Source organism: Ursus maritimus, unplaced genomic scaffold (genome assembly GCF_017311325.1).
Source record: "Ursus maritimus isolate PB19 unplaced genomic scaffold, ASM1731132v1 scaffold_13, whole genome shotgun sequence".
NCBI lineage: Eukaryota > Metazoa > Chordata > Mammalia > Carnivora > Ursidae > Ursus > Ursus maritimus.
The window spans coordinates 33966728-33983404 of record NW_024423675.1 but is presented as its reverse complement, the minus strand read 5'-3'; the positions used below and the strand labels follow the sequence as shown (position 1 = coordinate 33983404).

Sequence of the window (16677 nt, the reverse complement as noted above, 5' to 3'; positions counted from 1 at the left end):
TACTTTCTCTTCCACATGAGAAAACGTGACTTTGTTATCACTGCGCTGAAAACACAAAACTATTACAATGCACACTTAATGCAAGAAACTTTAGAGTTAACTTGCCAAAGATACTCAACCTCATTCTATCTCTTAAAAAACAACAGCAACAAAAAACCTCACAAGGCGTTCTATTACATGCATATCTATTTCATATGCATGAATTTCTTCATTCCCACGGACTAATAGAAAAACAACTAAGGTCAAGGAAACAGAAGACTCAGTTCTCAGAAGACTAAGAACTTAGAGGCATATAAAAATACCTCTGGTTATAAGATTTTTAAAAAACTGTACACATATAAACTGTTAACTGCTTTGGAAAACATCCTTTAACTGTAGGCCAAAGCATTTAGGCTAGTTCAAAATCCCTTCCCGGTAATAAGAATTGCTACAGTGGATGGGTTCCTGGGCAAGTCTTTCTGGCCAAATGATGAGTATTGTTTTACGACATGACGGACCTGGAATATATAAGTATTTGGACTGACCCAGCATTTCCCCCCACCCTTATCCCCCACCACCGGCCTCTTACCTTTTACGTCCAGTGGGAGACTGGGGTTTTTATTTTCTTTTCAAACTCAATTTACTCAGATACTTCACCTTTTTTTTTTTTTTAAGTTTTTATTTAAGTAATCTCTATACCTGATGTGGGGCTCAAACTCACAACCCTAAGATCAAGAGTTGCATGATCTTCCGACTGAGCCAGCCAGGAGCCCCCGGACACTTCGTCTTAATACTTCACCATTTTGCTTTGCCTTTGCCAACCATCTTGAATGAGATTATAGGATACTCTTTGGCAGCCATTACTGAGGTCAAGCTCACTGATTAAGATAAGGTAGGTATGACCTGCTTGAAAGTTGAAAGTTAAAACTTGAAAAGTGCCAAAACTATTTCCTTTTATGCTGTATGATGGAATAAAGTGGGGTTATTCTTTTTTTTTTTTAAACCCTTTCGTATATTAAAAGGGTAAGATGGTAGAGGTTTTTATGCTAATATGATAGATTTACTCTTGTCAATAATTCAAAGTGATTCCAGGCAGGTTGAAATATTCTTGGTTAGTCCGTATCTGAAAAAGCAGTGTCAAAAGCCATAGCCTAGAGGTTCAAACGTATGGGTTGAAGAATCAGACAGGGCTGGGTGGAGTCACAGCTCAAACTGCTAGGTGTGACCTTGGGCGATTAACCTTTTACTCTCCAATTCCTAATATGTGAAGCAAAGATAATAATATATGCACTCCATAAGACAGTTACAAGGCTTAAATGAGACAACAGATTTCAAACACGGCGGAATTGAGCACAGAGAACAACTGAACAATATTTGCGGTTAGTATTAACATGTTTTCTTTATTAGACCTGTGACGTAGGTGGGTGCCGGTTCTATAGCAGAGGACCCAATTCTCTGACCAAACCCATTCCTGTCTGTTCCTTTGAAGTTGAAAGGGAGGGAGAAAGTACCACCTGGTACTGAGGGAACCATTTCTCATATGCCTCTGGCCCTTCATACAAGACTGCCGATGTAAGCTAAGGGGCTCTTTTTCTTTTTAAATTCTCCCATCTGAGTTCAAAGACTTATCCTTCCAAAGCATTTGAGCTATAGTCACAGTTTATGATGTCATATTTGCTGTAGTGCTTTGTTTTAGTTGCTGAAATATTCACCACCTTAGTTATTGCTTAGATCTTAAAAGAATTACAAGGGGAAGTCAAACTCCATTCCTCAGTAAAACGCAGAACTGGGAACAGTCCCATTGGGCAATAAAAACATGAAAAGCTTCAAAAATATATCTATCTTTAGATCATTAAGCTTACAAAGTCAATCCAGATTCATAATTTGACTAGGACCCTATCCTGATGAGATATTTTTAAAGTAAGCTAAGTCAGCCACATTTTTAATCTCTCTACAGCTCTAGCCATGGTTTTTTTTTTTTTTTTTTTTTTTTTATGTATTTATTTGACAGAGAGAGAGCACAAGCAGGGGGAGCTGCAGGCAGAGGGTGAGGGAGAAACAGGCCTCCTGCCGAGCAGGGAACCCGACACAAGGCTCCATCCCAGGACCTCGGGTTCATGACCTGGACCAAAGGGAGACGCTTAGCCAACTGAGCCACCCAGACGCCCCATAGCCATGGATTTTTAAATTGCATTTAAGTATGTTATTATATTACAGTATTGCCTCAGATTCAAGATGTACCAAAGTCCCCCCCCCCCCCCCCCCCCGTTTTTACACTCTGGAAATTGGGATGTCTTATTATCAATGGGTAATGTTCCATTGTGGTGGTTCTTTTCGTTAAAAATGGACCTCAAACCAATAGTATATCTTACCTTGCAACTGATGGAGTCTTACACTTAAGGAAATTGCTTTGTGATGATGACCTAAGTGGATCACTCTTACTTTGAATTCATGTAATGCTTGGAAAAGGAACAAGTTGATTATATAAAGAAGATGATCCAAAAGGCTTCCTTAGGATTCATGACACATATGTACATGTGGATCATCAGAGCATTCACTCTAGTTAATATTTGGCCTTTTTTATGTTTCAACTTACTTTAAAAGTCCCTCAGCTTTGTTCAAATGATAGGATTACCACAGTTGTAATAGCAAAAGTTCCCAAAGAGACCAACAAGCCTCTCCAACTCGTTCTCAGAAACCCTCACTCTCATGGCACAGCTAGAGTGACAGCCATACCTATTACTGTCAGGCTATTGAAGCACATTTGCATGTGCTATGTGCCATTTGAAACTTACCATGTACACACAGTGCTGGGCACAATCATACTCAATGAAGACCTTCTGGCTCACTGATGCGAAATACAGAACTGTGTTTTAATTTGCATTGAAATACACTTCTAGGCTCAAGATGGAGCCAGTTCTGCCCAGGTCCTACATCAGCAAATGGAACTTTAGATAACTTTTGAGTCCCTATAAATGTTCCACTTGACCAGAAATGCAGTATATCCAGTTAGCCAATCCCCCAATGCCAAGCCAACTCTGAGACTTCTCACCCTAAACAAGGTTGATTGTGTAACCTTGCCAATCAGATATTTTCTATTTTTTCTCTTCCTTGTTCTTTATTCTTTATCCTATAAAATATCCCTGCTTTCTGCCCATTTTGCAGTTCTCCAAAAAGAGACTGCTTCATGAAGTATTAAAGTTTGTTTGTATCAGCTAAATTGTTTCCTTTAATTGTTTTTTAACATTAGGCATGCATATAGCTTTTAACATTTGGGGAAAACGAAATTTCTAAAAATGTCACTTTTTTCCTCTTATCCTACCAAAAATCCCTTGAGTTAATTTTGGGACTAACTTTGGCATAAATAAAAGCCACCAATAAATTAAACTTTAAAAGTTCTTTTCCCCTTGGACCATAAAAACAATTGTTTTTCTATCTTGGGAGCAAACATGAAAATTAACCACACCTAAAGGTGGGACACCACTTTCACAAAACATTGGATCAGAGATGGGAAACACTTGTTAAAAAGAAACAACGGGTCCAAATGGAGTCACTTGTGCAAGCCCCACATCAACAAACCAAGGCTTAATATCTAACCAAACTGCAGTGACCTTTAACCAGTGACCTTTAATCAGTCAATCTGGAATTAACCGATCAGTACCAGTGAGGTCATCTGCATGACAGACCCCCCCTCCTCCCCCACAGGAAGGTGACCTTGCCTGAAACAATCCACTCTTTGTTACAAACTTCCTTTTTCAGCCCCCTTCTGCCTATAAAAGCCTTCCATTTTGTATGGCTTCTTCCAGCTCCTTTCCATTTGCTAGATGGGGATGCTGCCCAATTCATGAATTGTTGAATAAAGCCAATTTATCTTTAAATTTACCTAGTTGCATTTTGTTTTTTAACAGTGAAACGTGATGTTAATAGGTGATGACATGAAACATTTACCAAGAAACAATTAACTTCACATGACCAAAATTACGGACAACAATTATCTTTAAGAACTATGAAAACCCTTAACAACTCTGTGGCAAGTTGTTTTGCAAATATTTTAATCATTTAATTGGAAAAATAACAACCCATATGTGAGAAGGAAAAATATAAGGAAAAAACAAAAAGGACAAGAAAGGGAGGAAAGAAGGAAGAAAGATTTATCTTAAAATATTTAATCAAAATTAAAAATAAAAATTCCTGATCTCTAAAATGGTTTACATTCCAAAAAAGGAAAAGAAATTCTTTAAATGCTGACATTACAACAGGCACAGAATCAGCTATTAGATCTTAAAATAAGAATTGTTTCTATGCCTATTGTCCACAAACCATGATTAAAAAGCAAACTTCAAATACTACTAAATTCATTTTCTTATTTACTACCTAATTCCATCAGAGCTAATTGAAGATACAATAACCACAGAACTTACAGACAGGAGGAACAAAGTGAACTGTTTTTGCTTATTTTTTTACCCACTTATAGACAAAAATTAGAAAACCTATATACTTAACTTTTCAAAACTAAAATAATGTAAGAAACCTCGTAATTTTTCCTTTAACTGTGAGCATAACTGATAAGGATAAAAACATTCTTTTTTTATTTTTTCCTTATGTTTGGCCCAATAGCTTCAGGAACTGAAATAATCTCTTCTAGGCTTCATTGAAGAAGGAGAGATATGTGCATAATTTCTACAGCATCAAAACAAGGTTTCATTGAGGTAGGTACAGAGGGTTTATCATCAGGAAGCATATATATGCTTATTACGTATGCATGTGATGTTTTAAAAACCCTCTACAAATGTTTTACAAAATGTATGACACATTCTAGCTTATTATTCTAGGTTCAGTTTGCTATTATTTGGAGTTCTTGTATTTGCACTTTTCCAAGAACCATGGTTAACAATAAAAGGCAGAGGAAACTGATCAGTTCCTGTCTCCAAATAATGTCATACCCGCCTATGCTTAATTGATTTACAAGCTCAGATAAATGTTATTTTCAGGCAAGCTGTGAATTATATTAAATGACTCTGAAAGAGAAAAAGAAAAGCCACGGCTTAAACGGTTAGTGAAGGAAGGCCTTGCTTGAAATGCACGTCAACTTTCCATTCTGCAAACAACTCATCTCACATAAAAATAGTCAAAAAGGACTTCATTTAATTAGTGATATGTAGACTTTTGCATAGAAAAAGGTTACAAAGTAATGCAAAAAAGACTGGGTACAATAATTTTAAAACGAATATTCAGAAAGTATAATTTTGCATAATGTTTAACATTCTCATAATGTTTATTGCTTTCTCCACACAGCAGAGAAATGAAGTGCATAATAATACATGCTGTGTCTTTATCTTTCAAACATAAGATCTCATGTGCTCAATTTCAATGTATTAAGAGATTATTTTGTCATTAAACAAAATAAAAAAAAAAACCAAAAGAAAAACACCATTATGTAACACTAGTCTAGGCATGAACAAAAATAATTTATGTACATCCCATTGCATACATTCACCTTGATTTGGGATCAAACGCAATCATGAGCTTGACAAAGAGCATTTAAAAATCGTGGCTTTTCTCTTCCCAATGCTCTCTCCCTGTCTCATCACCTCCAGAAATGCAACTTTTCCCAAAGGGTGACAAGAATAGATATTACACATTATCAGGACAAAATGAAGAGGATAAATATGTAAAAATAGTCCAAATGAAACAATAAATTAACCTAAACTTTTACAAACTGGAGAATTTTCAAGCTGGCATGAATCAAATAGCTTCTGGTGGGCACACAGTAGGCAACTGCTTTTAGGCGCACTCTCTATATAAACGCTTGGTTTGCATAAAGCAGCTCCATATTTTGAGCCATGAAGAAAGTGCCTGGGGGCTTACAGGCAGGGCAGGAATGGTTGTTAATCTGAGCACTGATGGAATAACTGCCTACACCAATGCATTGCTAAATGTCACCAGTGGGCAGGCAAGCCTGTACAAAGAAAGCAAACTAAGATAAAACTAGGTCTTTCAACTTGAAAATTATTTTCAGCAATCCTTTTGGCCAATAAAAACCTGTTGGTTTCAACAGAGCACTCTTCTCTGGCACTTTATTAAAATGTCTGAAGCCTAATGTAAGACTTCTGTCCCTTTCCTTTCTTAACCTAACCTCTACGCTCCTCTTTACTTGTGCAATGTTATATATTCAGAAGAAAACTTTACTAGTTCAGGCACTTATGAAACACGAATATTTTTTTCCATCTAGTTTCAAGAGAATCCAGTCAGGGCTTTTTTTTTTTCCTTCCCCAATTCAGACATACTGATGCACTGCTGGATGGCACAGTCCATAGATTTTCCAGGAAGCTTCTAAATGAAAACAAGTGTGAAGTTTTCAGAAGTTGCTGATGTCAGTTACCAAGCTGCCTTAAACAAAACAAGAGAAAAAAGATAATACCACATTTCCACTTGTGAGGTTTGTGTCTCAAATAGCTTTATTGTTCCTTTGTGGATCTGCAGACATCTGTATGGCTACTTGCAGGGTGCAAGGTTTAAGCTGACTCTGAAACGAAGGACATTCAGTTACTATTGCAACAAGTTCAATGAAAACTTAAAAAGCTCCCACTTCTGTCCCCCAGGGTCGGTAAGGTTTACTGTTTGTTCCACCGCTCGTCTGCTGCGGGCTGGACGTGGCTGACATGGTTAAGGGCGGGCTGATGGCTGTGGCGGCTGCCACGGCTGCAGCTGCGTTAGGGGGGAGCATGGGGAAGGCCCCCGCGAAGGACAGAGGGAAGCTGTGCGCCGCGGCGGTGGCTGCGGCCGCGGCCGCGTGGACAGTGGCGGAGAGGGACAAGAGGGAGGTGGAGAGAGGCGGCACGCAGGGGGCGACGCTGCCGGTGGACGGCATCCGAAGGGCAGAGTCGGCGTGGGCGAACGTGGCCGTGAGGAGGGCGGAGCCGTGGGCGGGAGGCCCTTCCGAAGCGCTGGAGAGGCGACAAGGCGTGGACTCGGAGGCGTGGAGTCCGTTGGGTTGGAGCAGGGCCGCGGGGAGGTGGTGGAAGGCTGCCGCCCAGTGGTGCGGGTGCAGGGGGTGGTGGTGGTGGGCCAGAGAGGACGTCATGGCCGCCGCCTCCCGCTGCGAGGCGCACGTGCTGAGATGAGAGACCAGTCGCACCCGCAGGGGGTCGGAGGAGTCCAGGCCCTCCACGGAGCTCAGGTACCGCGCCACTTCTGTTAGGCACTCCCGGAAGCCAATGCTCATGAAGTCCATGGCGAGAGCGTGTGCGTCGAAGTAGCCTAAGAGGGGGCCGGAGCAGAGGGGGGCCGGGAGAGGGGGAGCGAGAGAAAACGGTGCGGTGACTGTGAGTAACCACCACCTGTGCCGCCCTCTGTCCTTCGGAAGATTCAAGGAGAATGACGACCCTTTCTGAAAATGCTGCCAGTTCTGCCTCGTGCTCATTTTTGCAGGAGAAAGTGTACTTGGCAATTCACATGTGTGACAGCACTCGCAATGCTATATACTACAGTGGTTCTTGCAACCAAATCTCACAGTGGGGAAAAAATTAAGAACATCACTGTTTCAAATACTTCCATTAAAAAAACAAGGTGGGGGGGGCGTCCTCTCGTTTTCTACTGTGGGTTACTGAAATTCCCTAGTAAACTTTTTCACGGTAGTACAGAGTTTTCAGTCTCTGTCTCTGTCACATGTGGTGGAGATTAAAGGATTTATCTGAAACATCCCCAGTCTTGGCATTTGTAAGAGATATGAAATGCATCTTAGCAGCTTGAGGACTTTCTTTAAAAATGTGCTAGAATCTCTTAATAAATTCATAAATACTTCTTGACTCTAGTTTTATTTTTTTTTTAGCAAATTGTATGAAAAAATTCGATAAAAACAAAATTTTTTAAAAAAATGTGGGGCTTACTAATTTGAAGATCTTATTTTTCTATCAGGCAATATAAGGCTGCTTTACTGATATGAGATTACTATAACTCCTTGCTTTCCCGAAATTGAAAGATATATTTCCTTCACTGGTTAGCTTACATTCTCCTGGCATCCGCTCAAGAAAAAAAATGTGTGTTAATTTTTCAGTGTATATACATGTACCACCCCCCCCACCTAAGGTTACAACCATAAATATGGCTGGAGCTGGGTCACATTTATGAGAATCCCTTTTTATCCAAATATAGTACATTAGATAAAAAATAGTAATGTATCATTATTAGCAGTGCAAATTTTGGGTAGAATAATAATCAGACATTTGGGGAAATGTTACCACTTTGAATGAATGATCTCTAATGTGTACAAATGTATCCTTTTCAGGGGCACCTGGGTAGCTCAGTTGTTAAGCGTCTGCCTTCAGCTCAGGGGGTGATCCCAGAGTCCTGGGATCCAGCCCCACATCAGGCTCCTCCACTGGGAGCCTGCTTCTTCCTCTCCCACTCCCCCTGCTTGTGTTCCCTCTCTCGCTGGCTGTCTCTCTCTCTGTCAAATAAATAAATAAAATCTTAAAAAAAAAATGTATCCTTTTCAGATTCTTTCTCATTTGCAACTTTTTTTTTTAGCAATTTTCAAATTAAAAATTTACTCAGTTTTGAGATATGGGTATACATAAATGAGAAATATTACATTCAAAGTTATTTTTACCTAAGGCATTTACTATATTATTTTTTTCATGTTTCTGTAGATCAAAGTATTACCTGTTTCATTTATCATCTACTAAAAATTAAACCATCTTATTGTGTAATCAAAGCACTTTGGAAAATAGAAGTCACAATATTCAAACTCCTAAAGCTAGAATATCAACAGAAATTTGGAAGTCCCAACAAGACATTTGGGGCAAAAATATATACCATTAAAACAGTAACAATAATAGCACAAAGCTGATATAAGAGAATATCATGAAATATGGAAGATAAGCAACAAAAATAGTTATCATCCTAGGACTTCAGCTTAGATAGCAACAAAGTCCTTGGGATTTAGAGGGAAAGCTCTTCCTGAAGAAGACGCCTCCATAGAAAGATTTTTTTTTTTTTTCAAAGATTTTATTTATTTATTCGACAGAGAGAGACAGCCAGCGAGAGAGGGAACACAAGCAGGGGGAGTGGGAGAGGAAGAAGCAGGCTCATAGCGGAAGAGCCTGATGTGGGACTCGATCCGGTAACACCGGGATCACGCCCTGAGCCGAAGGCAGACGATTAACCGCTGTGCCACCCAGGCGCCCCTTCATAGAAAGATTTTACATGAGAAACCTCAGGGTTCTTTGTCAGGCTTTTTAGGCTTCTAATTTTCATGAGAGAAGGAGGGATGTAATCAACAGAAGACAGAGTCCAGAAATGCAGAGGGATCTAGAAATTTAGGTTACTCTACTAAATTCTCTCTAGAAGTCATTGCAATACCAAGGCAGACTGTAAAGAATGGACCAGCAGAACTGGAACCTCAGGGGCTTCCAAGAATTTTCATGAGTGGGCACAGAGTGACTGAAATTTGTGGTTTGCCAGCTATATGTTGTTATATATGGCTGAGTTCTCTGTTGTGTATTAAGGAATATAAATTGTGTAATTCCTATTCTATTGCTAAATGCAAAGGGCGATGATGATGAACAGCTGTCCCCTAGGAATAATCTTGGGCCAGTAATAAAAGCACATGGTTCCATATCACTTCCTCTGTGCCATCACTGCTGAATGGCTTTAAGTGAATAAACTCACAACAACCTTGTGAGGTAGACACTATCACTGTCCTCATTTTACAGATGAGGAAACTGGGGCTCAGAGGGGGTTAGTAGTTTACCCAAGGTCACAGAGCTAATATATGGCAGAGCTAGGATTCGAAACCAGGCAATCCAACTGCAGAGTCTATGTCCTTCACCACTACGCTGTGAGGCCCCCACAGCAGTGTGAGTCTTGGATGATGTAAGCCCACATTGCCAGCCCCTCCTCTTCAAGGCCCATACTTTCTCCTGTGGGATGACCTCTCCAATGACTTGGCAGTCAGGCGACTTGTATGGAGCTTGCTTGGAAATATCTGTTCATAAACTATTCTGGGATGAATTTTAGGACTGTTCAGGTAGCCAAGAATAGCAACCAAGAATGGAACTTAGATTTTATAATAAGGCGTAAGAACAATATTACTCTTTAAAAGTATAGCCATTGCCAAATATTTGAAACCCTGATAAGAATTCTTAGCCTTGTGGTGAACACCACCAAGGGAGGCAGAGCTATCAAACTGCTGTTCATGCACCATCACCAACTCAACCAGTCTCCTACTATCCTGGGGTGGCAGGTGCAGAATTAAAATCACGGGGCTGGAGGGGCTTGAGAGCTCAGAATGCTTGTGCGGGCCTCACAGTGCTGCAGAGCACTTCTGTCTTGGGTTAAAGGCGAGGCAATGGTCAAGCTGGGCTGGATCACTGGTTTCTACGATTTCATCCAGTTCTCTTCTCTATTATGTAAGAGTTTTTGCATCCTATGCTGAGGGTTACATTTTAATGATTAGAAATCACAATTCCATACCCATTCAGGATGGTTTCTAGAGAAGGTGCAACTGAGATTAAGTCAAACCATGGGGGCTTCTCTTTACAGTGATTCCCCGCAACACTCCTCCCCCAACACAGGTAAAAGACAGAGAAGGCCAGGGCTGATGTTCCACAGGTCCTCGGCAGTATGGCCATACTGGAGTTAAATACTGAAGTACTTCCATAGCAATTGGTAAAGGGCTATTTCCCTCCAATGCCTTGCCCCTGCTCTGATCTAGGGTAAACTGTGATACTATGTAATGAAAGGCTAATGCTGAGCAGAGAAGACTCCAGGGCGGAGGGCAGCATTTAGCCCCTTGTGGTGGTAGCCTCTCTACCCAGTTGTCAAATATATTAAATGACAAAACACTCTTGGTGAAGGAGAATAGCGAAGTCCTGCTTGAAGGGTGAAAAGGATAAAAAAGGGCAAAAGCAAGTCTGAGTAATGTGTGAGAAGAGGGATCATGAAATCTGAACGAATATTACAGCTTTCAGGATCTCAAGTCTATTTCTGACATGACATGAGGGTCCATCTCTGACCTCTGGTGATTCTTTCCTAAATTACTATCTAGTACAGAAGACATCTCTCCAGGGCACTGGGCCTAGGGTACCTGTTCCTGTTTGCTCTCTGCAAGAAAGACTCTGCTCCATTAATAGTTTTCAGTACAGAGAGTCACAATCTATACTTCAAATATTCTGTCTGGTCTAAACCCAAGATCAACCAAAATCTGAAAATAGTGAAAATAATCCTAAAGTCATTTCCTTTGGAATGGCTGCATTATGTTGAGTCCTAGCCTTGATTTAATGGGGAGGATTGGGGGGAAGGGAAAGAAGAGAAAAAGATTGCCTTTAACCTCCTGTTTACGTTTGGATGTTCGTGTGTTTGTTTTGTTTTTCTGTACAGATTCCAGCGTGTGCTCCTGAGGTCCCAAACAAATCTCTGACCAGGCTGCTGTGAATGAAGCTTTACTCCCACAGTATTATGAAAGCAAACACAAGCCCAGGGTCAAGTGCCTCTTTTGTTCCAGAAGTTCTTTCCCACGAGTTCAATCCTGCCATTAGCATTGATTTCCACAGCTTTAATCTGGGACCTCCTATCTCAGCTTGTTAAAGAACTGTTCAACTATGACTTTCCTATAATCTTAGAGGTAAAAATGAAAAGAGAGAGGTGGAAAGGGGATAAAAATGAAGTCAACTACTTACCTTTACCCCCAGTTGCCTGAAGCATCTTCAAATGATCTACTGTCATTTGTAGTATTTCGGCTTTCTCTAACTTTGCAGATCCCTGCAAAAACAAATAATAACGTCTTAGAAGCTCTATGGAAACTGATTTGGAACATTTTACACTGGATTTTCAATTTTCCTCCTCACTAGAAAATTCTAAGTTTAATTTTTTTCCACAGAAACATCTGAGTTCTTTGCAAACTTTACATGTAAACAATGATTGTGTCACACCTAATGACAGATATTTGCCAATTTATCTTTTAAAGACTAAAAGGCATAACAAATAATTTTTTAATCAGAAGAATAATTATATTCCTAAGACCACTCCACTAAAACAATTATAAGTGCAAAACTCTCAAGCCTCGCATCCACTCTCTACCCCGTCTTTCATTATGGGACAGCCAATAGTCTTGTATGATGCAGTAGTTCTACATCAGCTGAATCCCACTCTGACGGAGAAGGAGACAGGATCTTAGCAAATTAGGGCTTTCAAAAATAAAAAGTTCTAATAAATCTTTAAGGCACACCCCTGGTAAGCAGAAACAAAAAAAAAAAAAAAAAAAGGGAAGACTTTGAAGGTTTTTGTTTTGTTTTTTTCCCCCAAATTACCAGCAGGTGTCACTGTGAATTCCAAGATCATAAACAAGGAAACACAATTTACTACCTAACTAGGAAGCATCAGAAATGCTTGAAGATATTTGAACCCTTTAAAATAGGTCTTAATAAAATATCCTGGAAATATATTTATATGTCCTACTTTTAAAATAAGGCGACCTCTGGAAACCAACCAAAATACAAATGTGCCACCTTGAACTGCCTCAGAGAACTGTGGGTGGCTTCTAGTTTCCTGGAAAAGCTAAATAATTAAATCAGTATGTCTTTTTGAAGAGGGAACTGAAGTTTTTTTCAGGTTCCTATGCTCTACTTGTTTTGTGAAAATTATCAGCACCCTGTACCTGGTGAGAGTGCCAGAGTTATTTAAACTGCTAGAAAGAACACTCTTCTAATCATACTGTGACAGGGCCAGCTCACCAGGGTTGGTAGCCAAGCTTGGCAAATGGGAAAGCCTGTGTTTATGGTAACTAACTGCCAAACAACTGAGGTTTGCTTTTAAGGTTTGTTTTAAGTCAACATTTAAGGAAAAAAACCTAACAAACTAAGGGGGGAAAAATCACCAAACTGACTGTTTTTCATAACTGCAGGCATTTCAGTACTCAAAGTGAAAACGCGGATTACTGATATTTTCATTTTCAGCCTATTGTCATTAAAAATGTTACTAATCAAAACTACAATTTCCACATTACATTTAGTTTACCAAAGACAGTTTCAGCATATAGGTACCTTTTTTCTCTCAAAAATATACAATCAAGAGCATATTACATCTTGTACTTCTGTCAATTTTCAATATTTCCATGAAGATGTACAGCAGTTTCAGTGAAAGTGACAAATCACAAAATTGCAGTTACTGGATAATTTCCAAGGGCTTTGTAGGGCTTGCTGTATGTTTGTGGTTCATGAAGTAAACAACGAAATGAAATAAACAAACAACTGCTGCCCTATACCCTGTTTGAATTAAATCGAAAGTATTTTCAATAGCATACGATGCTATATTGTTTGAAAGATGCTCTTCGAAATCTGTGCCATTAGCCATTGTGGCAAGAGATACAAAACTTTTCCAAAATGACAAAGGAAGATTTAAACATTTGGCTTCTTCCTTTTCTAAGTGTGCAAAAGTCTTTTTTTTTGGTAAAGGAATACCTTCAATTCTGAAAAAGGTAATTTATGGCTAGTTCTATTTTTACCAAACTTCCAAAAAGATGCCCCAAATAGAACACCATTCTATTAATCCAAGGATTAAAAATGAAACCAAGTGATTTGGTAAAAAAAGTTTTATTAGTATTATCATTTAGGAAATAGAGCTAGAGATTTTACTTCCTGGACTTTGGTTACTTTTAAAATAAAAAGCATTTTTTTTTAACCGTTTGACACAAAAATGAAATTTCACAAGATATATTTTTTTAAAAGAGTACGACATACAGCTCAGTTTTAAACAAAACCACTACCGGTCTTCATAGAAAGAACAGAGAAAGCATGAACACTGTTACCCTTAAGGGAAAAATAAGCTGAAGAATGGAAATGTTTTTCAACTTCATGATGGATTATGTTTTTAATAGTTTTGCCACAACAAAGCATTTTATTGAAATGGCTGCTCTGTGCCAGATCAGGGCACATACACCATTATTTTAATGAGCTTTAACAAGAACTCACATTCCCAGATGAGAGAATCAGATTTTTTGAACCTTTTGGTGGGGTGGTCAGGGGTAAGGGTAGCTTACTTGTTTTTCAAAAGCAGTTGGCACCAGTCGTCTCAACTCAGATAAACTATTATTTATCCGATCTCGACGCCTTTTCTCTATTATCTATCTCAAAGGAAGCAGAACAACAACACAAGTTTATGAATGCACAAATGATAAAATCACTCTTAATGGAAGAATACAACTGTTACACATTAGGCTGGATTACATGAAATAAAAAGAAAAAAAATCACATACCCCTCTCCTTTTCTTTCTTGCCATAATCTGAGATGTTGTTGTTGGGGAATTTGATCTAATCACAGAGCTAGTACTTTGCCTATGAAATAGGAACAGTATGTCAGGTGCTGCATTAACATAACAATGGTTTCCTTTGGGTACTTCATGGCACCCATTAAATATTGAGTGATTGCACAGTTCAGGTCTGTGTTATTTTATTCTTAATTCTTACTTTTAACATACTTTGTTTTCAGTCCTTATATCTCTTTTCAGGTAAGAATCATGCCCTCCCCAGCTTTATTAACAAGTCATTCAGATGCCAAATCCATTTGTAAAAACATCCTTAAACTTTTAAGCCTTGCAGTGAAAAACTTACGAGCAGAGTGAGAAGTTAGTTACTAGTACTTCCTAGTTCCACTCATAAAAATTTCTTAAAAATCAACTAATCTCTAATAGCATCCCTCCTCCAACCTGCGGTCAGACACACTAAACAAAGCAAAGCTATTTTGAAATAAAGGCCATGTTTAGCACCACTATCAAACAGATAGACAGTCATCACATGTCAAACTATTGTCCCTAGATGCAATCTCCAAAATAAACACAAGTTATCTTACTATTTCAAAACTTCAATTAGTCATATCTCACAACAGGAAAAAAATGACAAATGTATACTAATGTTTTGTATACTAATCTTCCAAAAGAACGACCCAAATTAAATATGCCACTGATAGAGAAATTAATCAACTGCTAGGTAAACGTTTTACTTTGAAAGTAAAACTGTAGGTATCTCCTTAGCTTAAACCTCTAGGAGCTGCAATCCATCTCGAGTTTAATAATGAAAAGATATTTTATACTGAAAGTTCAATCAAATCATTATTTTGTCACTTACAGCTTTTGTCATCCTTTCTAGTTTGTACATGTTTCTCTTCATAATTCATGGATACTATGCTTCTTTATGTTCTCGAATTCTCCAGGTTCCTGTTATTTGTTCTCTTTCATTTTAGGACTGTTGCACACACCAGGTTCTTATTACCTCACCTTCTCACTTCTGGATCTTATTTCTGAATTAACTGTCTCCCTCAGTCCCACTCCATCCCAACTGGTTTCGCCTTTCACATGACTTTTTCTGTTTTTCAGATCTCATTTTTTAAGATGACGCACACTTTAATAATTAAAAGATCCTTCGCAAACAACGTTTCACGTAAATATCTCCGCTGTTGCTGATTTCACGCTTTGGTTTGTCCTTATTAGAATAACGATGTGGAAAGAAAACCAGTTTTCCAAAGGTAGGAAGAATTTTGCTCTTTGAGTGACAGCTGCAGATAAATAATTAAGGAGCTTGTGGGGATGCCAATTAGAAGCAATTATCATTTGACCCGCCTTGACATTAAAATGCCTCGGTAATCTCCCTCTGTCACTGGAAAGTGGAGGTCTGGCTTCTGTGATCACGACCCCGATCTTTTCCAGACTTAAGAACAAGCAGTCAAAGAGATGATCTACGCCCGAAACGATCTTTAAGTCTGTCACTCACTCTCCCCTCAGCCCACTCACACATAGTCAACCTGGAAAGCTCAACTTACTTAGCCTTGAAATTGCAAATTGCTTTAATTTCTCCAAAAGCCAAGTCATCTTTTTAGTCTCTTGAAAAATAAAAAAAATATTAATCTGTTTCTCCCTTCGCCCGGCCCATCCTGAAAGTGCTCCCACAGTTTCAGTGGCGGGGGCGTCGACCGTCGCCAGCTCCTGCTGGTCCGCGCGCCCAATGCTGACAGCCGGGGACCCTCCCTCGCCAACTCCTGCGCTGTGTTTCAGTCGCGTCCCCCTTCCTCTCCGCCCCACCCCTGGCGTGAAAACCGACATTCCCCCGCCCCACCCCAACGCACGCTCCGTGAGCGCCCACCGCTCAAAGTTTCTCGGGCAAAACTTTCCCCACTCCGTTAGGATGCCGGGGAGAGGAGCCTCGGGATTTCCAAAGAGCCGCTCGCGCACAAAGCTCCCCCACGCCTCGGGCTCCGGGAAGTTCCCGTCGAGCCCGCGCTCACCCCGAGTAATTGTTCTCGCTCCCCACGTCGATGGTCTCGTCCATGTCGCTCTCGGAGGTCGTCTCCTCGCAAGGGCGCTTCATCGCGGCCAAGACCGCGCGGGGCACAGCCCAGCCCGAGCCGCCGACGCAGAGCAGGGCGCAGCGCCCTCCCTGCCTGCCTGCCTCCTCCCTTCCTCCCTCCCTCTCTCGGCCCGGGAAGGCGCGGCTTCCCCGGCGGCGCGGTCGGCTCCTCGCGGCTCTTTCCCACGCCGCTGCAGGGCTCGGCCGCAAGAACCGGCGCCGGCCACGCCCCTCCGCGCGGGCGGGGCCACCTCGCCCGCCTCCCGCGCGCCGGCCCCCGCCGCCCCGCCGGGTTCCGCCTCCTCGGGGTCGGCGTGGCCTGCGGTTGGCTGGGGCGGAGGGGCGGGGCCGCGCTCGCCAA

The 16677-nt window shown here is 40.6% G+C and overlaps 1 protein-coding gene across 3 annotated transcripts; it reads right to left on the bottom strand.

Moving 5' to 3' along the window:
* Window positions 1-6414: 6414 nt before the first annotated feature.
* Window positions 6415-16474, bottom strand: HEY2 (hes related family bHLH transcription factor with YRPW motif 2). Of its 3 annotated transcripts, none has more exons than XM_040627774.1 (5): window positions 16255-16474; window positions 14234-14312; window positions 14018-14101; window positions 11661-11742; window positions 6415-7239 (listed from the first exon to the last, which is right to left on the bottom strand). In XM_040627774.1, the coding sequence occupies exons 1-5, from the start codon at window positions 16335-16337 to the stop codon at window positions 6554-6556; spliced, it is 1014 nt and encodes a 337-aa protein (XP_040483708.1). In that variant the 5' UTR covers window positions 16338-16474; the 3' UTR covers window positions 6415-6553. The 3 variants fall into 3 exon arrangements, with proteins under 3 accessions (XP_040483708.1, XP_040483709.1, XP_040483710.1); XM_040627775.1 differs by lacking the exon at window positions 16255-16474 and adding an exon at window positions 15793-15965; XM_040627776.1 differs by lacking the exon at window positions 16255-16474 and adding an exon at window positions 15102-15783.
* Window positions 16475-16677: the final 203 nt, after the last annotated feature.

What these genes read in the sequence shown, in the direction of transcription:
- HEY2 (XM_040627774.1), bottom strand. Translation starts at nt 16,337, where the DNA reads ATGAAGCGCCCTTGCGAGGAGACGACCTCCGAGAGCGACATGGACGAG. An exon ending in AGCGAGAACAATTACTCGGG is followed by an intron (nt 14,313 to 16,254) that starts GTGAGCGCGGGC and finishes CCTATTTCATAG; the next exon opens with GCAAAGTACTAGCTCTGTGA. An exon ending in TCAGGCAACTGGGGGTAAAG is followed by an intron (nt 7,240 to 11,660) that starts GTAAGTAGTTGA and finishes GCCCCCTCTTAG; the next exon opens with GCTACTTCGACGCACACGCT.